General features: G+C 46.1%; 1 protein-coding gene across 4 annotated transcripts in view; it reads left to right on the forward strand.

Annotated features, from left to right (window-relative positions):
• Positions 1-26425, forward strand: part of GRIP2 (glutamate receptor interacting protein 2) — a 504924-nt gene that overhangs the window by 428010 nt on the left and 50489 nt on the right. For all 4 annotated transcript variants that reach the window (XM_050958363.1, XM_050958364.1, XM_050958361.1 and 1 more), the window contains exons 5-12: positions 414-500; positions 817-892; positions 1344-1489; positions 13294-13441; positions 14245-14414; positions 20995-21120; positions 21775-21927; positions 22544-22730. In XM_050958363.1, coding sequence (XP_050814320.1) covers positions 414-500; positions 817-892; positions 1344-1489; positions 13294-13441; positions 14245-14414; positions 20995-21120; positions 21775-21927; positions 22544-22730 — 1093 coding nt within the window. The remainder of the gene's footprint in view (positions 1-413; positions 501-816; positions 893-1343; positions 1490-13293; positions 13442-14244; positions 14415-20994; positions 21121-21774; positions 21928-22543; positions 22731-26425) is intronic.

A 26425-nucleotide genomic window follows, 5' to 3' on the forward strand; every position in this document is an offset into this window, starting at 1 on the left:
CAGCATAAAGTTACTGATTTTCCCCTAGGTTCAGTTTAAAGCATTCACTTTCATTTTTCCCCCTCTAAAAGTCAAAATATGCGGGAGGAGATCCTCCTTGCTAAAAGGTTGGCTTAGGAATTTTTTTATATTTTAGGTCAACAGTTGACTGTGTTTGTGTTTTAATTAAAAACATCAAGAACTTTGCATCTCTATGACTGAGGCTGTTGGCTTTTGAATGGCACAGAACACAGTGAAACTGGTTGAGATACGGTAGGGTTTCACTTCAATGTCAAAGTATTAGTCTAGGCAGATTTGGGGAAATCTAGAATATAAATGCTGTATTTTAATGCTATTATTTCCTAGTCTTAAGAGGAAAGAGCGCTTATGTTTGGGTTACAGGCATCTTTCTCCTTTTTTCCCTCCGCATATAGCACCAGAGAGCAGCTCTGGCATTATTCCAAAGACCATAGAGGTGTGCCTATACAAGGAGGGCAACAGTTTTGGCTTCGTGCTAAGAGGTCAGTGACTTCTCAGAGGAGGATGGTATAGACTGGATGTGCAAAATGTTGGTTGGGGTGCCTCTGAGAATGCAGGAATGAAAGGGACGAGTGAAAATGAGTGTTGAAAATCTTGTATGAGACACAAAACTGCCTTGAAGTATGTACTGACCAACCTTCAAGGACTGCTGGCTGACTATCCAGAACCGTCTTTGCTTGCAAGCTTTGTCAACTATTACATGAAAAATGTGTCTAGTCCCTCAACACCACTATTAAGACAATAAGGGTGTTCAGCTCTAGAGATTAGTTACTAATGGCTTTTCTGGTTTTGTTCTAGGGGGAGCCCATGAAGATTGGCACAAATCCAGACCATTAGTACTCACCTACGTAAGGCCAGGTGGCCCTGCAGACAGGTAATGCTCAGGTTTTATCTCCTTTTGCAATTGAGATTAGCAAAATGTATGCACAACTCTAAGCAAACTTCAGGATATAAAAGCCTGTGGCCCATCTCATCTGTCTTCCCTGGGTATTTAATTACGGCTTTCAGTGTAGAGGTCTTGTGAAGTTGTAGCCATAGGATGTCTATCTTGATATATCTTGGTCTCCAGTAGGGATGTCTGTTATGCCTAGGAGTACCTCTTCCAAAATGATCACTTAATTAGCTGAATGTAAATCTCTCAAGGACCACCATTGCTATGATAGAGGGTAACATAACAAGGGGTCTGAGGCAGTATCTTTATTCTCATGTTGCTAATTAAACACAATGGACATCAGACTATAAATACCCTAAACTATTGTCCAGGGGAATGTTCAGATCATGTTTGATCAAGATTTCTACTGAATTCTGCCTCTGGCTTCCTGCAGGGAAGGGTCCTTGAAAATCGGGGACAGACTGCTGAGTGTTGATGGGATTCCCCTTCACAGTGTAACTCATGCCGATGCGCTGAACATCCTGCGTCAGTGCAGCCAGGAGGCACTCTTCCAGATTGAGTATGATGTCACCATTATGGGTAAGGACAAGCAAATTGGGGGGACTGAAAGAGTTGCTCTGGGATGGACATTTCAGCAGGTGCCTGGGAGGTTGAGTACTTGATCATAGGGATTATGCCAGCTGCATTAGTTGATTTCTGTGGGAAATCACTGAGTAAGGTACTTCTCAACATAGGAAAGGCAGACTCTGGCCCATGGTTGGTAGAGCTCTGAGTAGGTTTAGATGATAAAGGGGTTGGAATACCTGGAACTGATGATGCTCTGTTTTCATCAGTGATGGCAACAGTGTTTCATTTTATGAGAGGAAATGGTTAGTGTAGGCAAGGCCACAGACAGGAAGTCCCAGGGGCTGGGACTGAAGAGGTACAGAAAGAGGGGCTATATGGCTGTGCAGCAAATGCCTGTAGTAAATCTGGGCAGGAGACAGACTGACGGATACTGGGCATGGACATATTTTGGTTCTGGAACTTGACCATGTCTGTTTGGGGAGGTTCAGTTTCAGGGGTTTTAGTTCAGATTCTAATAGAAACAATGAGTGGTCAATGGAAACTCCCAATTAAAGAACACCTGCTAGAAAAGGACAGAGGATGAGGAGATATTTCTAAACAATTTCCTTGAGGGTCTGAGTTTCAGACCATGGGGGAGGGATTGGAATTAGCTGCTGTATAACAGCTTAGAGCTGCTCTGTAACACACACGTTACTTCAGCGAGCATAGTTAATGAATTTAATGTTACCAGAGCCCAAAGCTGTGTTGGCTACGAAGCCCAGTGAGCTGTGGTTAGATTCTGATGGCATGTACAAGTCACAATTATTTCTGGAGCCTTTTCTGCCAACACCATGTACCGGGTCAGCATGTCTGGAGCCAGCAAGAGAAGAGGCTAATGAGGTCAGATTGTTTCCTGATTTGCCAGCAAGGTAGGAAATCAAACGTGGCTGCAGTTCAGAGAGCATTAATGAGTTTCTCAAGGAGAAAAGGATTAGAGGGCTAAAGAGCAGTTTTCCCAGTTGAAATCTTTTCGAGAGCTTTGCACAATGTGTTTTGGGTCATAAGAAAATGTCTCCAGAATTATTCACTCATTAGACAAAGAAACAAAATGTCTGTCAGAGGAGTGTTTTTTTTTTTCTTGGTTCCCTCCCACCACACTTTCTTAAAATCTCTCTTCTCCCATTCCTGTTTCTCTTGCTTCCATCAAAATCTCCTCACCAATAAATACAGTCCACAATCGCTCCTCAAGAGTGACCTGGGACTGGAATAGCCAGGGGTGTTGGCAGGGCCAGCGTTTCCATTTAGGCAACCTAGGCAATCGCCTAGGGCGCTAGGATTATTGGGAGGCGGCATTTTGCCGGGGGGGCGGCAGGCGGCTCCGGTGGAGCCGCTGCAGGCGTTCCTGCTGAGGGTCCGCTGGTCCCGTGGCTCCAGTGGACCTCCCACAGGCATGCCTGCGGCAGCTCCACCGGAGCTGCGGGACCAGCAGACCCTCTGCAGGAACGCCTGCAGCAAGTCCACCGGAGCCGCCGGACCGGCGCGCGGGGCGCCGAAATGGCCGTGCGCCTAGGGCGCCAAAAACACTGGCGCCGCTCCTGGGTGTTGGAAGGCAACTCTGACTTGCATTGGCAGAGGTGTGTGAAGGAAGCTTGCACAGTAGTTACCTGCCCACTGCCCACCTCTGTCCATGTTTCAAATGCAGTCTCACTTTCATAATTTATCTATTGCCACAAGGTTTTTGAGCCCTGTAACAGGGTGGCATGCCCCTTTAAGGGCCAGATGCCTGGAGCCAGCCAGCCCAGGTCATTAATCAGATACGGCTATGAAAGGCATAGGGGCTCCTTATAAAGAGCTGCAGCAAATGGCTGGGAAAAGGATTGTCTGCAAAGAGAATCTGCATGCAGACCCTTGAGCTGGGAAAAGCTCCAGGAAGGAAGGCTCAGGGGAGCAGCCCTGTGGCCACTGTCCTGTGTAAGGGTCAGAGAACTGAGCGTGAAGAAAGCCAAAGGCCTGCAGAAGAGACATTTGCTAATAATCTCTTGGAGTGCTTTGATGAGGGAAGACCAAAGGAAGTACATAGTGTGCTGTCATGAAGAAGAGCTAGGGAGCAGAGAGAACACCCAGGAGGCACAGAACTTGTATTAAGCCCAGAATGGTTGGACATTGTTATTGCCTTCTTTGAAGAAAGACTCAAGAAGAGTCAAGAGTGGAAAAAATGTGGCAGACTCTGAGGTGTTTTGAGTTACATTGATCAGAGTGTAGTAGGTTACCCCATGACAAGGGTCCTCAACCCAAGAAAGTGGTATTTCAGAAGCATAGGGATTGACACTAGGAAGGACAGGAAGCTGAGGCTAAGTTCCTGTGGGGCACCTTCCAGGCATAAGGGGGAACCAGAGAGAGGCCTGACATGGAATAAGTCCTTTCCACAGTTTCTGTGGTATTATTTATCGCTCTAGTTTATTCTTAATTTTCTGAATACTAACAGTTCCAGAAATCTCAATAGGGAAGATCCACTCTCTTCATTTAGTTGTTGCAATTTTTCAACTTTTTGTTGGACAATCAGATGGACTGGATTAAGGAATGTTCTGCAGAGTGGAATGCTTGTGTGGAGTTTCATGACTCCAAGAGTCTGTGCAAATGCAAACAGGTAAAGGTGGGTGAGAAGCAGGCTTCTAAGATACATTCCTGGTTCATATTTTATATAGGGTTGTTGGTTTTAAAACCTGACTTAGTCACACTGAGAGATCAGTTCAAGTCTCTCTTGCATTTCTTCATAACTTTACACCTAAATATTAGGGTTGAAGGAGCACAGAATAGTGGCCTGACTTTGTACAGCCAATCTTAGCCGAGTCCGTGTGTGTGTGTGTGTGTGTGTGTGTATGTATGTATGTATAGATATAGACAGATAGATAGATATGGGACAGTTTCTCCATAAAGAGTTTCTTTCTAATCCCGTGGAAGTGGAATCATGATGTACTTTCTTTGCTTTCGTTGTCTGAGACTGGAAGGACAGAGCTTTTATTTATTTATTTATTATGGGAAGCACAAAAATGTGACCTGTTATTTTAAATGTTGTTGTCTAAAGAGGACGGTTCACCAGCCTTCCACAAGGGAAGTGGGGTAGGAGGAAGGTGTGAGACATCAAAATAGCAGCTGATATGCGAGCGAGCTCCCCCTGCCACTTGTCCTGTGGATAGTAATGTTTGTTCCTTTGTTTTTGATTGCTTCTCAGCATCATTGATCATAACTTAAAGGGAAATTATTTTAACTCTCTTTATTACCGTAATCCAAATACAGGAGGGGAAATGATGCTATTTCTAAGCTTCTGTTTGTTGGGCAAATTCATTTTTGATTGGGCTAATGTTTTACATTTTGAGGTGGGGCAGAGAAACCATTAGAAGTCTCCTCTCTTCTGCTGTCCGTGAAGGCAACAGTCTCCCCACAGGATGTGCATGTTTATAGATGTGCAACCAATGTTTGGTGAGGAACTTCTGTCTACAGAGCTGGCAAGGCTGCCTGTGGCTCTGCAGATGCTGGCTTCGCCCCCTGAAGCAGGATGGAGCATTTTTAGTTATACTGATTTAAAGTGAATTAAAAATGAGTCTTTAATTGTCCCTCCGTGGTTTTTCCTTAATTTAGTTTTTACAGTTCCTTGCTTTATCGCTTGTTCCTCTCACACTGGTTTAACTCTTCCTGAGATTGTTTTGGCCTGAAAGAAGAAACAACCTTAATTCTTTCAGACAATAATAAAGGGAAAGTGTGTGCTAGGAGTGTGGATTTCCTCTCTCCCCCATTCAACTGTTAGTTTCTAGTTTGCTCCTGAAGTAGGGTACATGGACCTCCAAGGGGCCAGAATGAACATTGGCAAATTAATAATTTGTACAGCTTGTATTCTCCATCTGAGGACATCAAAACCCCTTCAAACATTCAATTAAATAGTCCCCATTTTACAGCTGGGAAACATAAGGCACAGAGCAACTGAGTGACTAGTCCAAGGCCCTATAGCATATTGGTGACAGAGCTAGGAACAGACCCCAGAGCTTCTCTCACATGGGCATTGCTCTAACCACTGGGATTTGCTCCCTTCAGTTGAGATGGCAGGAAGAAGCTGAAGTGTCTCGGGTACTTCCTAATACTTCACTGGGGCCATGGAGACCCATTTGCCTGGAGCGGTGAAGCAAATGAACTTGGACACTGATAAGCTATCTGGGAAAATGTAAAATATAACTCGTGTTGAGGAGTGACCACTGTGGAGTGCAGGTATTGTTTTGATTGCTGTCCTTCATAGGAGCCTGGTCAATAGAAGGTGCTGAGGGGATCTTCTGAATTATAGCGTTTCCCAAATACACTGGCAGTTTGTTCCTGGTCAGCACTGCTCACTTTTGAGAGCAACTGGGCTCCATACAGCTCCTCCAAACGCAAGGGAGATTGCAGTAGAGTTCCATTGCCACAGGACTTTCCCACCTTGGCAGATGTTTCACATGGAGGAGGGAAAATTTGTGGGGACTGTGCTCCAAGGTTTTTCACCAGTGGAAACCTGGGTGGAACTGGGCCACATGGTGTGCTCTTTTTAACTGGTGCTTTCATGATTAAATTGCTCTCCTACCTGAGATTTTTCAAAGCCACCTAAGGAGTTAAATTGGACTCCCATTAAAATGAATAGGAATTCAGTGTCCAAATCCTGAAGGCAGCTTTGAAAGTCTTTGCCCTGGTATTTACTGTAGCATTTATCTAGCAGCAGCAGTAGCAAACATTTTCCTGTGTCAACATTATATTTCATGGGCTCTTCTAAAGCAATATGCAGCATTTAAATAGTGACTTTGTAAACAAGCCATATCTGCTGCTGCACAGGGCTGAAGGCTTTTAAGATTGACTCACTGTTTGGGGAAGCTATCTGCTGTAGAAGATGAATGGACCAGAGGGTTGCTGTGTTCTCTACCTTCTCTCCCTTCCCAGCTGCCTACCAGCCCACTAACATTAGCTGCAGACTACAGTTCTGTATGACTCTCCTGGTGAGAAAGCGGAGAGAGACTAATGTCCTGCAGCATTATATGAACTCCAGGTCTTCAGCAGCAATTCGGCAGCAGGGGGGGTCCTTCCATTCCGGGACCCGCCACCGAAGTGCCGGGTCTTCAGCGGCAATTGGGCGGCAGGGGCCCACCCGCCGCCGAAGACCCCAGGCCCCCTGAATCCTCTGGGCATCCCTGGTTGACTGCTCTGCATGAGCTGAGTAGTGGCAGTATCTGTCTGGCCTTCAGGGGTGACCCATGAACCTGTGTAAACTTACATAAACTCTGAGAACTGAATGAATTTACAGCTGACTTAGTGTCAGTAAGCAGGAACCTCTGTATGGAGGTGCATTTTCAGCATGGGATATGCCTTTTCTCCCTGCGCTCCTCGCGGTGCATGCTTGGCTGCCAAAGCATCTATCCAGAGGGAGTTTAACAAAACTGGGAGGGGATCGAGAGCAACATGCAAAACAGAGAAGAAATGCTGTAGTGCCTCCTATGTCTGTGATTGAGGACAAGGGTCTTAAAATGCAGCCACAAAACCCACCTGTGGGCTGGTTGGCTGACAAGTTCTTCCTGTACTTGTGAAACATTTGTCTTGGCAGACTGAACTGAACCAAGAGGACACTGATTCCATAGCATCCATGAACTCATCCCATGAGTAGCCTGTCAGCTGGCAGCCAGTTATCAAAACCGTGTGTGTGTGGACATCCTGCTGTGGTCTGACTTGGGATGCTTCTTCTCCAGGTTGACAGGGAGGTGGATTCATTGTACCTAAACAACCTTGATGGTGTTTAATGCTTTGTTTTTGCGGAAGAAAATTAGGGTTTAAGAGATTGTTGGGAACAACCTGAAGGTTCAGGCAGCTCTTAGAAGCTAGTGCTGGGCAGCCCTTGACAGGGTCAGGGGCTGGCTTCAGTATGGAGAAGCGTGGGAAGGATTTGGCAGCATTTGTGAACTGTTAACGCCTCTTTGAATCAGCTTGAAGCCTCATCATGGGCCTTTCTCCTGGTATACTTGAACCAGTGTTGAAATTCATAAGGCCCTGATTCAACTCCTCATGAAGTCAATGGGAGCACTTCCATTCATTTCAGTGGCAGTTGTATCAGGCCATTAATACAGGTGTTTATGACAAAGGTTGAGGAGTTAGGGATTCGTCTGGGTGTTATCCAGGCCAATAAGGGTCTGTGTCAGCACCTGCCCTATATCCCTGAGTGCTTCTGTGCTGTGCAGCTTTGGCACAGCAACCTGCTCACAGCTGCAGTGGCCTCACCCTGGCTTCCCCCAGCCTGGTTACTCCTTGCAGGGTGACACCAATAGCCCTTCCACTCCCGAGTCTTCTCCAAACCGTCTCCCCTGCACTGTCCAGTCCCTCTAGCTGGATTGTCACATAAGTTATAAAGTTCACTGCCTCCGAAGAGACAGAGCACACATCAACCTGGTAGTTTTAGCTGAGGACTTCATCATTCAGCTGAACACACAGCACTGCAATGCTTTGGTAATAAAACAAGAGTCAGTTTATTAATAAAGAGCAGAGGTTAAAGTGAGAAGTAAAACCAGAAGAGACAGCCACGGGTACAAGTAAAACAAAACAAAACGTGTTCTTCTGGCTAAAACTTAATTTCAGCAAGTTACAGTCCTTGTCTAAGCAGGTTTCTCGCCTATAGTTGGGCCCCAGAGATTTTAATCCCTTTGGGTGAAGGATCTGCCTTTCTTAGAATACAAGAGTTCTGGCCTCTTGTGTCCCACAAGTTATGGATGCCAAAATGCCTTTCTGATTCTGCTTATGTTTCCTAAAATCTATTGTCTCTGTTTCAAGAGCCAGGAAGACTTCCTGGGGTGGAGGCTTCAACTCCCATTATAACAGTTAAACCGTCTTCCTGCCCCGCCCCCTGCTCATTTAGCTTGATGGCTTTGTTTGCCTTTTATGTAGATGTACTTTTCATTGTCCTCTGCAGTACTACCTGGTTCAATTTACATTGGAGACACTGGAAACCAGGCAAAACAAAATTCCTTTATCTAGGAGAGGCTGGGCTTAGGCACTGCTTTCCAAACACCTGTTAAGAGCATATTTCCAGCACACACCTTTATACACTGCCTGTGCATCCATCATACAAGTAATATTAATGTCCCGTGTGTTACCAATTTGCATGCGGTACCTCACATGACACCTTTTAGACACAGATTGTGACAGCAGTGAGCAGGGGCAATGAGTGTGTCAGCCTGATGTGGCTTATGGTATGCTGTGTCCTCTGCCATTTGGCACGGAGGGATTCCCTGGATCACAATTGGATCATTTCAGATTTGCTTCTCAAGAGAGGGGAAAGTGTGAGGGTAGAGAATTTTTCCCCAAGCTGGCACACCCATTCCTATCAGGAGATGGATGATTTGTTTTGCCCAAAGCAGGGAATTGGGGGTCAAAAGGCTTCTACTAGTCACATCTTTGCTACCAATTGACTCACTGTGTCCTTGCGTAAGTCGCTTATCTCAATGTCTTTGTTTCCCCATCTGTAAAATGGGCCATAAAGTGTTTTGAGATCCCTATGTGAAAGTCAATATAATAGTGCAAGGTATTACTTGATTCACAGGGCCTTGGCTCCTTTAGTGATTAACAAAATATGACACGCATTAGAAAAGCTGCTGTGTATCTTTAGGCTGTGCAGCAGTGGGCTATGTTTTGTTAGCTGAGCAGTAACGGACGTATGGCCCTTGGGGGGACCCTGAAGGTGTGAGTTGGATCTCTCTTAAGCTCTAAGCCTCCAAACAGCTGATTAAAACTGCGTTGGTTTGTGAGAGAGAATCTTACCCACAGTGAACTGGGCTTTACTCTGATCTGTAGTGGGATTGGTGTACCTTCCCCCTGTTACAGAGCGCAGCGCCTACTCTGCCTTGTTCTACTTATGCTACACACCTGAAATGCCCAGATGACTAATTTTTTAGGGGCTCCTTTATTATCCCTCTCTGCTGCTGCCACCAGCACCTTCTTTCCATGCCTGAGGAAGGTGCTGAAATGCCTAATGCCACAGTAACATCTCCCTAATGCCGAAGGGACACATAGAAATTGATTCAATCATGTGCACGTTCACTTTGCCTGCTGACTTTTCTCAACAATTCTTTTAAATTAGTTTTGAACTTAATAGCCCCATGCTAATTGCTCCATACTAATTTTGCTAAATTGCAGGTGTCTGATCCTAATTTGGGAGAAGAGTAAATTGTCTTTCCCTAGCACAATGACATAAGTTTGAATGGCTGGTCTCTCTTCAACTAATGCCTTTTTTAAAATGAACAGAGGGCAATCCCTGGTCATTGTCCTAGAGGTCAGCAGCATGTGGTGACTCAGGGCTTGTTTACACACACAAGTTTGACCTGGTTTTACTAATGGTGTGTGTTTTAAACTGACTTAGTTAACTCTGTGAAACTGTGTGTGTGGAAACTTTGAGTGGATTGCCCAGTATCTCAATGAGAGTTTCCTGGAGATCTCCAAGGCAGATTCCTATTCCGCCACTCAGTCTAGGTATGTGGTGGTACATGCAGCATATAGACACAAGCCTGCTTTCTGCAACCTTCCTGCCCCGAATAACTCTGGGGTACAGAAGAGCTCCTAGTGTGAGTCTCTGGCCTCCAAGTTGTCCTCTGCCTCTGGGCCCCCCTCCCTCTCCAAGTCCTCATCCAAGATTTCCTCCTCCTGGCTCAGTCCACTCTTGACTGGCATGCAAGCCACCAAAGTATCCACAGTGGACTTCTCAGTGGAGCTGGAGTCGCCACCGAGTATCGTGTCCAGCTCTTTGTAGAACCAGCAGCTCATGGGTGCAGCACCGGATCAGCGGCTTGCCTCCCGTGCCCTGTGGTAGACGTTGCGCAGATCCTTCACTTTGACCCTGCACTGCAGTGTGTCCTGGTCATAGCCTCTTTCTGTCATGCATCGTGAAATCTGTCTATAGGTATCGTAATTCCTACGGCTGGAGCACAGCTGGGACTGGACAGCATCCTCTCACCAAATGCTGATGAGGTCCAGCAGCTTGGCATTGCTCCAAGTGGGGTATCAACTGGTGCATGGAGCAGGCATGGCCACCTGGAAAGATGCGCTGAGACGACTGCATGCATCACTGAGCAAACAGGAAGGGGACTTCCAAATTCCCTAGGAATTTACGGGGTGGGGATGATTGTTGGTCACCTGAGGGCAGGGCAGTAGAGTTCAAACTGATGACCAGAGAGTCAAGAACAAACATCGTGGGACACTTCTCGGGGGCCAATTGCAGTGCTGTAATCAACCAGGAAGTCTACCCTAGCACACCAGCTCTGTACCCCTGGTGCAGAAAGCTGTACACCTCTCAGTGGGGCTGGATTTTTTACAGCGCTGCAGCTGTGCAGTTTCTGCACCCTAAGTGGCTTGGCAGTGTGTACACCTTGGGAGTTACAACACAGAAAACTGCTTTACTGTGGAGAAACTTGCCAGCATAGACAAGATCTAACACCCACAGGCTGCAAAACCAATATCCTGTGATCATCAGCAGGTAAGTATGCCCAGTGGTCTGTGATGGGATGTTAGATGGGATGGGATCTGAGTTACTGCAGAGAATTCTCTCCTGAGTGCTAGCTGGTGAGTCTTGCCCACATGCTCAGGGTTTAGCTGATCGCCATATTTGGGGTCAGGAAGGAATTTTCCTCCAGGGCAGATTGGCAGAGGCCCTGGAGTTTTTTCACCTTCCTCTGCAGCGTGGGGCATGGGTCACTTGCTGGTGGATTCTCTGCAGCTTGAGGTCTTCAAACCACAATTTGAAGATTTCAATAACTCAGACATAGGTTAGGGGTTTGTTATAGAAGTGGATGGGTAGGGTTCTGTGGCCTGCTTTGTGCAGGAGGTCAGACTAGATGATCATATTGGTCCCTTCTGACACTAAAGTCTATGAGTCTATCCTAAATCCCTGAACCCAAATGGCTTAGCTCTAACCTAGAAGGTCCCTTGGGCAATACCTCCATTGTTTGTACTCAGCTCTCTACTACCAAAAGAGGGCTTAATTTAATTGCTCCTTTCATTGCATCCTGAAAGAATGTGTGACACACGCTTTGGCACACTAATTGACACTAACATGTTAAAACTATTTTAGCTCGAATCTTATTCAAACCAAGCTTAAACATGGATCCCCATTGGGAGTAAAAAGCCATTGTGAACAGGGCCTAACTGAGATCTAGAAAATTGAAGCGCTGCACATCTCCTGGCAAAAGCCCAGATAATGGAAACTTCTGCTCATCTAGGCCTGGTCTACCCTGGGTGGGCGGGGGGGAGGGAGAGAAATCAATCTAAGTTATGCAACTTCAACTACATGAATAACATAGCCGAAGTCAGCGTACTTAGATCTACTCACCACAGTGTCTTCGCTGCGGTAGGTCGACAGCTGACCCTCTCCCGTCGATTCCGCTTCTCACTCCAGTGGAGTACCGGAGTCGACAGGAGAGCACTCGGTGGTCAATTTATTGCGTCTAGTCTAGACACTATAAATCAACTCCCACTGGATCAATCGCTGCCCATCGATCCAGTGCGTAATGTAGACATGTCCCTAGTTGTGTCCAGAGAGTGAGTTTCTATGAGGAACAGCGACACTTCTGAGACCCACATCAGTGCGTTCCCATTTACCTGAAAGCTGGAGTGAGCCCTGTCTCTCACTGCAGTCCGATAATATCAGCACTTTAGTGCAGCGTAGGTGTGCGCACAGTGTAGAACAGAAAAGCCTTGCCCAGAATAATCAAGGGCCTTGGAGGCACCAAATGCAGGAATTCTCAGAGGTGATTCTATCTGCTTCTCTTTTGAAGCAGATGATTGGCTTTCTGTGAAGCTCTCCACCTCCACACATCCCAGAGTGCTGGGGAGGGCTCCAATTCTGGCTGTGGACTGCGTACTGTTAAAACTTTTATCTGCTTCATAAATCTTGCTGCTTTACAGTGGCCTTAGGTAATCTCACAGGATGAGGAGGACCCTTATTTAGGTAGTCAGATGCCTGGTATCCAGATTTTACCCCCTCTTCTCTTGAAATAGTTTATCGGATATGAAGGGAGTTAAGATATTAATATATGAATCTGTGTGTGTGTCTGTGAGCAGGCAGTGTCTAATACGGCATCTGATGGTTCGTTATAATGAAAATACATGTGCAGACATTAACAAATTAACAAAATTTCCTCATTTCTGTCAGGTAATAGGCAAGTCTGAGTCTTTAGCCCCATTTGATGGATAGATAGATTAAACTGAGGCAGAGAGGTGAAATTACTTGTCCAAGGCCATAGAGGGAGTCTGTGCCAAAGCCATGATGATTGAGAAGTTCCTGGCTCCCAGTCTTGTGTGCAGACCCACTTACCTGTCTCTGAATAGCTGGTAATGTAAGATTCTGTTCTCTCCCTGGGTTTCTTTGTACCTTTCTAGGACGAGAACTAGTGCATTGTCTCTCCACTCTGCAACCCTCTCTAACCTCCCAGGAGATGAGCATTGTGGCTTGCTTTTAATATTATTTATGTCAGTATTACATAGTCTTAGAGTACTGTCTGGCCTGACCTTATTTCATCAATGCAGTAAAAGGTGGTCATGTGGAAACTGGTGAAACTTTGTAAGAGCGCTAGATCCTATTACCACATCTTTGTTTACAAGCTGCAGAGCTTATATATTGACAAGAGGAAGTAAAGGTGCAGCAAGGGGCAGATACAGAGAACTGGGTATTTAAGATTCCATCTATAGTGGCAAACGTGCAAATTGCCAAGTCTTTGCCTTCCTCAGTACTTTATAGTTGGAAAAACTTAAATAGAACTGTCTTAAAACTCCATGCGGTTTTTGTTTTTCAGATACCGTAGCCAATGCTTCTGGTCCATTATTAGTGGAAATAGCCAAGACTCCTGGATCGACACTAGGAATCACTCTGACAACAGGCACACATCGGAATAAACAGGTCATAGTCATTGACAAGATCAAGCCAGCCAGTGTAGTAGACAGGTATGAACCCAAGCAAGATGGCAGTGTTGCACTTGTCTTCTCTGCTGCTTCCTTTGTACCCTTTAGTTACATTCCACTTCTCCCCCTTTTGAAAGGAACTAGTTTCTAGAAAAAATAATCTTGTGGGGGTTTTTTTAGCGATGTCCAAGGATTCTGTGCAAAATTTGTGGGATTAAAAAAAATCTCATTGGACTTTATTCATCAGGAACAAAAATTTGATCCAATGCATATGAGAATTGAGCCTAAATATAAAGCCTATATCTAAATATCTTCAAGCCTTGAGATGTTCACAAATTTAGAGCTGACGTTTCTGGCTTGAGCCCATTTGTTAGATACACTTCATCGCTTTATGCTAGGGTATAGGAAATACAGGCTTTTCTACAATCACAGGTTAGTGTAATAGTCTTGTAATTGAATTCCTTCACTGCCTGCCAGGATTTGAGATATAACTGTAACTCGGCCTGTGTTCATAAAAAAAAAAGAAGAAAAAAAGAAAAGGAAAAAAAAGCTGGCTGGGTTTTCATCCAACCTATCCTCCTTAGCTGTGGGGGCAAAATATTAGAAACTCATAGATTTTTGATTTGTGTTCAACTGAACCAATCCAGACTTGATTGTCACCCTTTGAGGTTTTGGCTTCATTTGCTAGAAGCTGGAAATTAAAGGGGAGATCAGAAAACTGAGAAGAAAACCGGTTCACGTGAAAGCCCTGGTAACTAAAATTGCTAAATTTTGCCCAACTCTCGTCCTAACCACATGATGCAAATCTGTGCTCTTAAATAATGGGCTGTGTCTTGTCTCTGCAGATGTGGGGCCTTGCACATTGGTGATCACATCCTCTCCATCGATGGCACCAGCACAGAGCACTGTTCCTTGTTAGAGGCCACTCAGCTCTTAGCCACCACTTCGGAAAATGTCAAGTTGGAAATACTCCCTGCTCACCAGAGCAGACTCCCCCTGAAACCTCCAGACACAGGTGTGTGCTTGCAGTAAGAAGCCAAACTTTGTTTGTTTTTAATGCTGATGTAATATCTGTACCGTGGTTCTCATAAAATGTTGGATAGCTGCAGGGAGAGACATCTGGGGAGAAAAATAGACGTTTTACTGAAACATGTTGGATGAGACCAAGTTTGTCAAGTGAATGAATAGAAAAATTGATTTAGCCTCTAGGCTTGTATGGGCACATTAGATTTGGGAATCCATTGCTGTGCAGTGTCACAAGCTGTGCTAAACTCACATCCTTAGTACTGTTGTATTAATTTGGATGGAATAAAAGGGCTAAAGGTTTTAACATAACTCACTTACTGTTTAACATTAAATGCAGGTTTGGTTTACAGGGACTTTCCCCTTACTCTTGTGCAAATATACTATTAACGTTCATTATTAATAGGAAAAACAGTTAAAAGATTTGAAATATAAAGTATTAAGGCTTTAAATTAATTTTTTTTTAAATTTCAGCTGGAGAGAGTTTAAAAGAAAAAAACCCTTGTTTGACAGTATTTTAGATGGTACAAACAGGTTATTGGGTAAAGGAGAAAAGTTAGTTGGGATAGTCTGGAGCTGCCGTTGTTGCTGCTACTGTTAAAGTCTGATTTCATTTTATTGTAGATAGTGTTTGGGATTTAGCTGGAGTTGGTAGAGGAAGTGATGTTGTTCCTTGATGATCTTTTTGCCCTGTTTGGTCAGGACATCATAGGGAGGTGATCAGGAGCAGCTCTAGACGTTTCGCCGCCCCAAGCACGACGTCATGCCGTTAGGGGTGCTCTGCCACTCACCGTTCCCACGGCTCTGGTGGACCTCCCGCAAGCGTGCCTGCAGAGGGTCCGCTGGTCCGTGGCTCCAGTGGAGCCGCGAGACCAGCAGACCCTCCCCGGGCACGCTGCCGAAGGCACCCTGCCTGCCACACTCCTGGCAACTGGCAGAGCACCCCCTGCGGCATGCCACCCCAAGCACGTGCTTGGCATGCTGGGGCCTGGAGCCGCCGCCCCGATGGTGATGGTGATGATGATGATGATGATGATGACGATGAAGGCCTGGGCTGATGAAACCTGAGGCCTTAGCAGGTATTGGGGCTGGCAGTTATGATGGTGAAAATGGCTTTAGTTTCTTCAGCTTTTAATTTGTGTTTTAAAGTTTGTTGTTGTTTTTTAAGGCTTTATAAAGGAACTGGCTGGTGGAATAGCTTATTTTTGTCATTTTGTTTATTAATTGGGCTAAACATTTGAGATTAATTTTGATTTATTTTTGGCGTTACTTTTTTTGTTTTTACTAGGTATTTTAAGTTTTCTTGAACTATATTTTTTGTTTAGACTAATTTAGGAGGTTTGGGGGGGTCGTACTTTTCAATATTTGTTATAGGTTATTGTGATATTTTTATGAACTTAGATATATAATAATGAGATTATAACTGAGTTTACAATTAAAATAAATGTGTAAACTCAATTATTACAAGGGTACACCAAAATGAATTTTTTTCTACTGAACAATCCTTAGGCATCTGGCTTTCAAGGTGCATCCTTTACTTGTGAAGGGTCTGGCACTTACCTTGTAAATGATGCAGGTAGATAGAGAATTAGACTACAAGTTGTTCCAGTTATGGAAAAAATGCTGAAACGTGAGTGCTGGTCTTCCAGCTCAGCACTGTTGTAATTGCTGCTGTGTCTGAACAGAAGAAGTTAGTGGAGGAAGACTCAGTGAGAGGAAATATTCCTAAAGGAAGTAGTCAATGACAAAACTCCCATTGACCCTCATGGAGCCAGGATTTCACCCTAGGAAGCCTCATTGTTATCCATCTTTGGGGAAGTCTCTACTGCAACCCAAGGTGTGATTTCAGTGCAGGCAGACTTACCGACACCAGCACCACTAAAAATAGTAATGTAGATGCAGTGGCATGGACTTCAGTGCAGACTGGACAAGCATGCCAGGGACCCTGGACATATACTTCTGTTGCTAGCTCACGCTGAAGCCAGTGCTGCTGCGCCTATGCCGATATTTTTAGTTGTGATAGCATGGGTATAGCTACCAGTGCTGCAGTCACACCTCTGATTGCACTGTAGATGTGCCCTTAGGCTACTTCCATATTCTGAGCTGGGGGAGTGATTCCCAGCTTGTGTGGGCATACTGGTGCCAGCTCCAGTCTGAAGTAGCGTGCTAAAATCGTAGTGTAGCCATGGTAGCACAGACAGTCGTGGCACAGACTAGCTGCCATACCAACGGGGTCCAGGTGGGTTTATACTCTTAGCTGATAGCTCATGCTGCTGTGACCCATGTGACTGTGACTCTGCTATAATTTTTAGCACACTGGTTCAGATGAGAACTAGCAATGATTATGTCCACGTGAGCTGGGAATCACACCCCCAGCTCCAAGTGTAGACCTTGCCTTAATCTCTCCTTCTATAAAACCAGAGCTGGCAGTGGGTTGGATCCTCATCTAAACCTAGGCTGACTTCAGTGCCGATATCATATTTAATGCAGTTCCAGCCTGCTCTGTTATGGGGTAAAGGTCACATTCTGCACAGCAGGCCTGCACTTTCTGGGGCCTGGATAAGTCGAGGCTGATTGTTCGTGTTTCATGGTGCCCAGGATCAGATAGTATAACCTCCAGTTTCAATCACCTCTGTGGTGCTTTCTCAGTTGCCTGTTTGCTGGGCACCAATCTTGCTCTCACACATTCAGTTATTGGTGACCGATGATAGCCCAAGACGAAACTCACGTTTCATTACCCCTCCAGGATAACTTGGAAAGGGGGAATTTGTAATGTCCTTTAGCATAATCTACTGGAACATAAAACTCCTAATAAGTGCTCCTTTTCTAGAAGTTTAAAGCTCTGAAATGCCTAGATTAATTTGTGCAGAATTATAGCAGTTGAACAGAGGGGCTAATGACTTGACCCAGGTGCCCAAAAAAAAGTGGGAAACGAATCCTTTTTCAACAGCTGTTAAAATGAGCCATTCTCCTTCCTGCTTTAGTTCATAATCTCCTTTCAAAACACATGCATTCAGGAGGTACGTTTAATGGAGGGATGGCTTTGTGTATGTGCCCAGTCATTTTCCGCTATCCCCACTTAGGAGATCAGCCAGCCGTGGTAGCAATCCAGAGTGCAAATTTCTTAGCATGATCATGGCACTTCAAGGCAAAGAGCATGAAAGTGACAGCTCTTCCCATGTTATTTAAACTCTTGAACGACCGAAGGGTCAAAACAAACATGCCCTTGAGCTGCACATTGAATGGCCGTTGATATGAAGCAGAGCTCTGTGTGCTGTGGATCCAGAGCAGTGTATGTCCTTAAATGTTCCCTCCTCCTGTGTATCAAGGAGGGTATCTCCTAGCTGCACAGTTCTGACCCAGGAAGAGCTGACCATAGAGCTGAGCACTTAGTGGGGTAATTGGTTGCCATCTGCGGGGTCCAGGAGCTGGAGAACTGGTGAACCATGCTGTCTTGCAGCCATCTGCAGCTTTCTTGGGGTGACAGGTCCTGCAGAAGCTGAAGATGTTCTGCTCCCGTTGACCTCAGTGGGAATGAGTGGCCCTCTGCATCGTAAGTGATTGAGCTCCTAGGGCCAAACTGATATTTCCCTGGCAGCCTCTTTGAATCAACCTAGATGGCATAAAAGGGCTGTAGGGCAGACACAAAGCTCCACCCCCCAGGAATAACCCCTGCACAAAGGGTCTTATTGCCCCCTCCATGGGAGTCCCTCCCTCTCCCCCACTGCAAGGGCAGGGGCAGGCTGTAGGAGGCTGGAGGTGGGACCCTGGCTGCTCAGAGTAAGGGAAGCACAAGCTGCCTCCTCTCTGTCCCTGCACCAGTGCTCACACCAGCACAGGGATGAATTTTCCCCATAGTGATTAACCCCTAGGGCGACATAATACGCTTCAGGTGGTTGATCTTGTACAGGTACATAGTGCTGTGCATGGAGCAGGGTGTGGGTGTCACTCTGCCTCCCTCTTTGCAGTAGCTTGTTCGTGTGAATCTGGGAACAAATGGGGGCAGTAAGAAAAATGGGCCATGCCATGCAAAATGGGTAAACCTCAGTGGTTGGCAGGTGTGTAAGGCCCAGAATATCGCCTTCTGGAAAGCAGCAGAGCGTAGGTGGGTAGACACCATTGACATCCCATAGAGATAAAGACTGTTCATTACTATTCATTCAACACTGCTGAATATTTGGTTTTATAAGAACAAAGCTCCTGTGTTTTGGATCTGAACTAGGGTTGCCAATTTTGGGTGGACGTGTTCCTAGAGGTTTCAACACATGGCTTAATCATTAATTCCCTGGAGCCTCCAGGCCGAGCCTGAAGAGTTGGCAACCCTAATCTGAACTACTGAACAGTGTTCCTATATTCACAGCATGCAAACGTCATAGCTGGAGCCATATCTTTTAATAACCAGATGAAAAACTATCTGCTCAATTCACTGAATAAATCACAATGGAAGCAGAGACACAAGCACACAGAATTGCAGAGGAAATGCCTGAGCTGAACAGCGTGATGGGTATAAAGTGCCTGTGGAGGCCTATGGCGTGATGAGTATCACACCAGCGGAATTTACTTCCAGTGTTTAAATCATCAGGGAAGATGACTTTTGAGATCAAATCTGTGTGGCGAAGTCACTAGTTGAGAGGGTGTCCGTGTCAGAGATCTGTTCCTGGGTAAGATCTGATCCTGCTTGCGCTGCCAGCAATTACACTTGGAGAGAGAGTTCAATTCGCAGCAAATAGTTCATCTGTGAAGGATGGTCATCAGTCTGTGCAAGGTTAAAAGAGCTCCAGTATAAGTCATGGCTATGGTGACTGTCTGCTGTGGGATGCAGTTTTGTATGCTGCTGAAAAGAGGGACTGTTGCAAACTTGCTTGTTTTGTCAAGCATTGCCCAGCAGGAAACAAAAATAAATATAGATAGATAGCATGGTGCACATAGCCTGGGAAATAGATCCCAGTGCTCTGGGAATAGGAAATCAAACTTCTCAGTGCTCATGACCAGTTCTTGGTCCAGGCCTTAGTAAGAAAATGTTCAAATATCACTTCAGACAGAAGTGAAAATGTGCATACATCTTGATATTCGTTTATCTGTTCTCCTCAAAGTGTGTTCATGGCACAGTAAATAGACATCGTGAAGCCAAGGTCCCTCCTGCATGGAGACTATGCTCTAAGGCCCTAATCCTACAATCAGATCTGCACAGGCAAACCGTTGTGCCTATATGGAACCCCCTGAAGTGCTGGACTGGAGGAAAGAGATAAAAAGCAAAACCATTGAGTGGCTTCCTGCATGTTTGCCAAGTGTCGTCATGTTAGCACCCTGGTTTTTAAAGCTTTTCTTTTTTTTTGGTAGACTTGCTGTAGTGTAGGCCCTTCTTCCTGTTTGGGTGGGGTTGCAGTGGGTGTGGTTTTTGTGTTTAATAAGATTTATGAAAAACAAAACAACAAATTCTTCCCTCTTTCTTCTGCCTTGGTGAGCACTCTGGAGCCCACAACTCAACACAACAGGAGTCCCTCCCATCACCCTTCGCCTTGGCCTAGGTGTAACGTTATCTGTTGGTTGGTTAATTTAATGCTAGTTAAAGGTGCCAGATGAAGCTCTAAAAGCTGACCTCCCTTCAGCATGCACATACAGTGTTCAGCATTGGCAGGAATCCCCTGTGGTGCTCTGTTAATATGGTTCAGCTCTGCCCTGGTAAGAGGATGGTTCTGTCACAGAGACCCTTCAATCTTTGGTTTTTTCTGGTTGTCATTTTTTATTTAGATGCCTGCTCACCGGTGAAAAAATAGGGCCAATACAAAATGAATTTGTGGTCTCTATCTACACTACGGGCATTTTAGGGGGAAAATCCCACTGGTGTGACTGTTAGTTCCACTGCACCAGTGTGAACCCTACAGAAGACAAGACTCCCTTCCAAAACCTCCTGCAGCCTTGTCTACAGTAGGGCTCCCAGTGCATGGTGCCCCTGAAGTAGTATTAGCACCAGCAGGAGCCCCAGTGTAGACCAGGCTCCACAGGCTTTCAGTTCTTGCTAAAATGCTCTAGTGTAAGCAATACCTGTGATTATACAACAGCTTTCAGATGGTAATGAATTTTGGGCACTACCGACTTGGGTTACATTCAGGCCAGCGGCTCTGAGGTGAATGGAAGCCTAGTTCTTGGGAAGCAAATTTCCAACATCCGCATCATCCAATTGTTGTGCTGTGACATTACTTAGTGACACATCCCTGCTGCTGACACTCTCTGTCAATGCACCCTGACACTGCTTTCCTACCCAAACAAAATTATGGATGTCCTTACCAATGGGACATTGGTGGGGATGTAGAAGTTTGGTATATGTTGCAGCCCTTGTCGAGACTGGCAGAACTGTGTGCATGAGAAGCCTGCATGATGCCTGGCTCAATAAAGTGACGATAACATGACTTGACCCTAAGTCCCCAGTGGGCACAGGCTAGTGCATTGACCCACTGATTTACACAGCTCTCCCAATGGCTGACTCCTCAAAGGCTTCTGTTCCTTGTTGCTTATCTTAATTTTCTTTTCCCTGTCTCTGTGGTTTTGTTTCTTGTGTGTGCTGATTGCAGTCAAGGTGCAGAAAAGTGACCATCACCATTGCTGGGATCCCTGTGTCAACTACTGCCACACCCACCATCCAGGGCACTGCAAGACACCCACCTGGAACCAGACCTCCAGCCAAGATTATTGCAAATGTAACCCGTCCACTTAGCATTTGTGTGTGTGTCGCTCTGCAAGAGCTAGTAGCTCTGCTGTCAGGCTTACTGATCGCTCCCCTCCCTCAGTAAGCTTAAAAAATATTGTTGATCCAGAACGTGACCCACCGCTTCCTTGGTCTCTAAATCTGTGTCCAAAAATCCGTAATAAGGTTTTTATTGTTAAGTGAGCGTGTGCAGTCCAGCGCATGGGGGAAGTGAAGGGACAACCTTACAATAAAGCCGGTGTGCTGAGCAACCCTATAATAACGCACCAGTGTATCTAGCTAGGCATGCTCTGGGGCAGCTCTACAATATAATGATGACATGTGCAAAGGAGGCAGCTCTATGCTAATGATAACAGCATATCTGGTTAACAAGGAGACAGCCCTACAGTAACGCACCAGTGTGCCCAGCATATTCATGGGCAACCCTACAGAAAACACGCCACTGTGTGCACACCTGATTAGGCAATGGAAGTTTGCAGCAGAAAGCACGTCCTGTTTTAATCTGCTGAAGTAGTTGCTTGCTTGATGTATAACTGGCAAGATACAAGTTTGCATTTAATCATGCGGGTGAGCCAGGTTTGTTGTCTCTTTCTGCTGAGTTATGTGTTCTTTGTGTGGGTATGTAACATGTTCCGTGTTTGCATAGCTCTTGTGGCTGCCAACTTCTCATCGCCCACCATGAACACGCAAGGTTTCCCCTGCCAGAATTCGAATACGTTACCTCGGAGCTCCCACCCCATGAGCCCGCGTGCCACCATGATGAGGAGGAGACAGAGGAAGAAGGACCACAAGAGCTCATGTAAGTGGGATGCCTGGCTAGATGAGTGTGTTGATCTCAGTGCCACCAACACCTCCCTGTTCCTACTCAGGTGCCCTCACTATGGCCAGCCTTGGACACAAGCAGTAGAAGAGACTGTGGTGGGCCCTGTGCTTTTGTGAATGATGTGCTGACAGCATCTTGCAGTCCCCTTTCCCTCCCCACCTTTTGCCAGCAGGGATCAGAGTTTGGGGAAACTTGTCATGGGTATAGCTCCTCTCCCTTAATTTGTACTGTTCCTCCTACTTCAACCTTTCCTGCAGTGGGGCCAGAGGCCTGGCCCAAGTTAATCAACCCCCTACCCTCATCCCCCAGTCTCTCCTGCCTGCATCTTTTAGGTCTTGCTCTCGCTTGAGACCTTGCAAATCATGAGCTTGCCCCTCCTGTCCCTCTTGATAAGTGTTGCTCCTGCAACGTACTGCATCTACCTCCATGTGTGTTCACGGCAGGCTCCCTTCCCCTGGCAGCGTTCCTTTACCGTGGAATGATGCAGAATGGCCAGTTGAGAATGGCTTGTGGGTGCTTGCAGCCATGTTTCTACAGACCTTGCACCAAGCTGGCTGCTAACCGGAGCCTCTAATGCTTTTTCTCGTTTCAGTGTCGCTGGCTTCTAGTACAGTGGGTCCCGGTGGGCAGATTGTTCACACAGAAACAACAGAGGTGATCCTAAGGGGAGACCCCTTGAATGGCTTTGGCCTTCAGCTCCAGGGGGGGATCTTTGCTACTGAAACCCTGTCTTCCCCGCCCCTCGTCCGATTTATTGAGCCCGACAGCCCAGCAGAGAGGTTAGAGCCCTTGCTCTTGATCACTGCATGATGTTGCTGATGGTTTCCTTTTTCCGAGATGTCTTTCACCCATAACTCTTCTTTTTATTTATCATCTTTTCATTATCACCAGTTCTTCACTGGGTGTGGCTTAGTGCTTGTGCATTCAGTACAGAGAAGGAAATCTTTACTGTATTGGAGGGCTGACTTGCCGGTGGTTTGTTTCAGATGCTGCATTTCCTCATATTCCAGCATGGAGCTTAATTTTAATCTCCTTCTCATCTAGGAGAGCGGGAATATTTATTTGTAGGCGCTGGCCACTGCAGCAACATTTGGGTTTTCACAACCATTAAAGCCAGTGTACCACGAAATGGTCACAGTTCATTTAAAATTAACTGTAATTGGCCCAGCAGGCCTGTGGTTTGACTAGTCAAAGACCTGTATAAAGAAACACACTTTGCACTGTGCCCTAAATCAAACTATGTGTGGGCTCTAGTGAAGCACCACGGGATCTTCTGGCATTGCACAGGCGCACCCGGAAAAGCACCTTGCTCCTTCTCTGGGATGGCTCCATCACCTCCTGGAGGAGTTGTGCTGCTGTCTGATATCTGTTTTTCAGTGTGTGAGCGTTATCTGTAGCACCTATTTCTGTGGCAGTTGGATGCTGGTGTTTATCGTTCTGTCTGCCTGCCACGTGCTTTGTGACGTCTTTAAAAAAAAAAAGTGCCAGTTGGAAACAGAAATGACTCTCTAAAACTGATGCTATTGATTCCATGTGTACATCACTGAGACTCAGGAGTAGGTTAGTTTGCTTCACAGACCAGAAGAGAATATTATCCTGCTCTCCAGCTCAGAGTCTCAATGCTCTTCAGAAAGGTGGCTAAACTTCATTATCTCCATTTTACAGACAGGGAAACTGAGGGACAGCATAGTTAAATGACTTGCCAAAGGTGGTGCAGCAATCCAGTGCCGGAGTTGGGGCTAAAATCCTGGTGTCATGAACCCAAGTTGTGTATTCCAGCCCAAGGACTGCACAGATGGCTTCTCCCCCTCCCCCCCCCACATAACTCTCAAGTTCTAAAAATCAGTCTGTACCTCCTCCCTCTTACATTGTTATCAGTAAAAAGACCCTTGCAATTCAAATTTAGCTGACAATGTTGAGTGAGACAGAGTAATTAGCAATGATTATTCATAGAGCAGAATAGAATCCAGATTGTACTTCTAGAGTTACAGTGGCTCCTGTGGGATAACAGGACCAAATATTGTCTTTAAATATTGCCAGTAAAGTCACCAGTGGGGACTCAAACAAGACCACTGCTGGTTTGAATAAGAAATCATTTTTACATAGCATTCTCTGGCTACAGCCTCACTTTTTTAATTCCCACTGAACAAAGTACATTAGCTTCAAAACTAATGGCACACACCCACCCCTATGGACAATTCCTTAAACTGCTGTGATTTACACTGATGAGCTGTCCTGTCTAATGCTGTGATGGAAGTAACAAATAGCTCCCAGTACCTACTGTGGATCTTTCCCTAGCACAACAAATCTCTGCAGGCTTGATTAATGTTTTATCTGCCTGGCAAGGCTTCAGCTGCCACAAACCACACCACACAAATAAAACATTGATCACTCCACAGAGAGGGCCGAGTGGCATTTAAGAATCCCTAGCAGAAAAAAATCTGCATCTTTGTCTTGCGATATCCATGTCGTGGGGCAGCCTGTGTTGTACCTAATCACAGCAGATATAGTTTATGTACTTAAGATCAAACTTTGTGAGACTGTGGTGGTGGCAAAAATAAAAGAGAAAAGAAGTAACTTCTGTTCTCCGAGGTCTCCCTGAAAATATTGTCCTGCTGTGGCACCAGTTGGTAGGAATGCTAAAGCCTTCTGAGCCTTTATTGTTTGGATTTAAAATCTAATTTGTAAAAGCAACGGTGGTTTTATTTCCCATTAATGTGGTGGAGTTGGACCGTGTTGTGAAATCCCAAATTGCTTTTATAAATCAGGCATTAACAAAGCCTTCGCTCCCAGGAGGGTTTGGAATCAGCACTGCTTCTCTTATCCTCTTGCCAAGCCCCAAGCGAGAGCAGAGACTTGCTGCATGGTCTTGCCTGGATCTAACATGTCATGCAGGCAGCTTTTCTTCTTAACTGCCCACCCAGCAGGATTCTCGCTCCGCCAGTCGTCACCTTCATCCATTCAGATTGCAGAGAACTATCCGTCCTGCTCTGCAGTATGGATTATTTTGATGTTGAAAATTACCTTCTGAAATGTGTGCTAGCTTCAACATGGCAGGCCACCTTTTCTAGCCTCTTAGTCACTGTAAAATACCTTCCTCATATGTTGTTGCCCTCCTGGTGTAATAGAATGCAAGGTGTTTGGGGGGAGGGAGAGAGGAGATATGTAGGGAGACCAAAATTGTACTAACCTCCTTTCAGGCCAGGAACTTTATTCTCTCCTCCTTGACAGGTACTGCTCTAACTGCTACTCCAGATATCGCAGCCATTTTCTTACGCTTACAAGACCAAATCGTCATTCGTGGCTGGCCTTCATTTCTACATGCTCGCCCATGTGCGTGCAGTCACTATGCTGCACAAAAGTTGGATGGCCACCTGTGCAGACAAATTATGCTTCCTGGTTTGTATGTGAGAGCGCATGCGTTTGCCTGGTCAGCTATGCTTGTGGAACAGGAGGCTGGCTGAGCAGTTGTAGCAGGGGAGCCGTTCTGGAGCAGGGAAGGAAAGCCCTTTGAGTGTGAGTAAGGACACAAGGCCCAGGAATGTACCTTTGCCTTCCATGGTCTTTGCTTTTTCTCATCCTGCTTTCCCCCAGGGGCATGCAGTCTGCCTCTGTTGTGATACCATCATAACTCTCTCTCTCATTGGCTGGTCTCACCCGTTCACCGCCTCTGGGTTTTTCTCTGGTTAATGGGGTGGGACGTTATGCAATTCAGGTGAGTTGAGTCAATTCCCGGTATAGCCGCTATTCTCTTGAAAGCAACTAGCCAGTTCCCAATAGCTACGGAGTGAGAGATGCAACATCTGGCTGAGAGTGCTGTGTGCCTGCTGTAGAATGATCTGTGAGAATCCAAGCGAAGGAGAGAGGATTTGATTCCTATCCCCTCCAGAGCGCTCTGTTTCAGGTCAGCATCATACACTAGGCAGCAGCACCAGGCTGTGTTTAGAAAGAGAATTTACTGCATCTTTCAGTTGATACTGGAAGAGGCTAAGTTCTCCTTAGCAACAAGTCAAGGTGTCACCCAACTAGTGTTTGTTTTCAGTTACCACGTGAGAGACATTTCAAGGGAAAGACACCTCCATGATCAGTTTTACAGCTGGTGGCACCTACAGGTCTTCCCTCACCATCAGTCACTCTGCTTAATGGGGGCAGGTTGAGCCACGGCAGCCCACAGGATTCAGGGGGCCTGGGGTCTTCGGCGGCGAGGGGCCCCCGCTTCGGTGATAATTCGGCGATGGGGGGGAATCCTTCCGCTGCGGGACCCACCACTGAAGTGCCTCGAAGACCCGTGGCAGGGGGCACCCTCTGCCAAATTGCTGCCGAAGACTCAGCAGTTCGGTGGCGGGTCCCGGGGCAGAAGGACCCCCCACTGCTGAATTCCCACTGAAGACCAGGAGCAGAAGAAGCTCCGGGGACCCTGGCCCCGCGAGAGTTTTCCGGGGACCCCAGAGTGAGTGAAGGACCCTGCTCCAGG

The sequence above is a fragment of the Gopherus flavomarginatus genome, chromosome 6 (assembly GCF_025201925.1).
Source record: "Gopherus flavomarginatus isolate rGopFla2 chromosome 6, rGopFla2.mat.asm, whole genome shotgun sequence".
NCBI lineage: Eukaryota > Metazoa > Chordata > Testudines > Testudinidae > Gopherus > Gopherus flavomarginatus.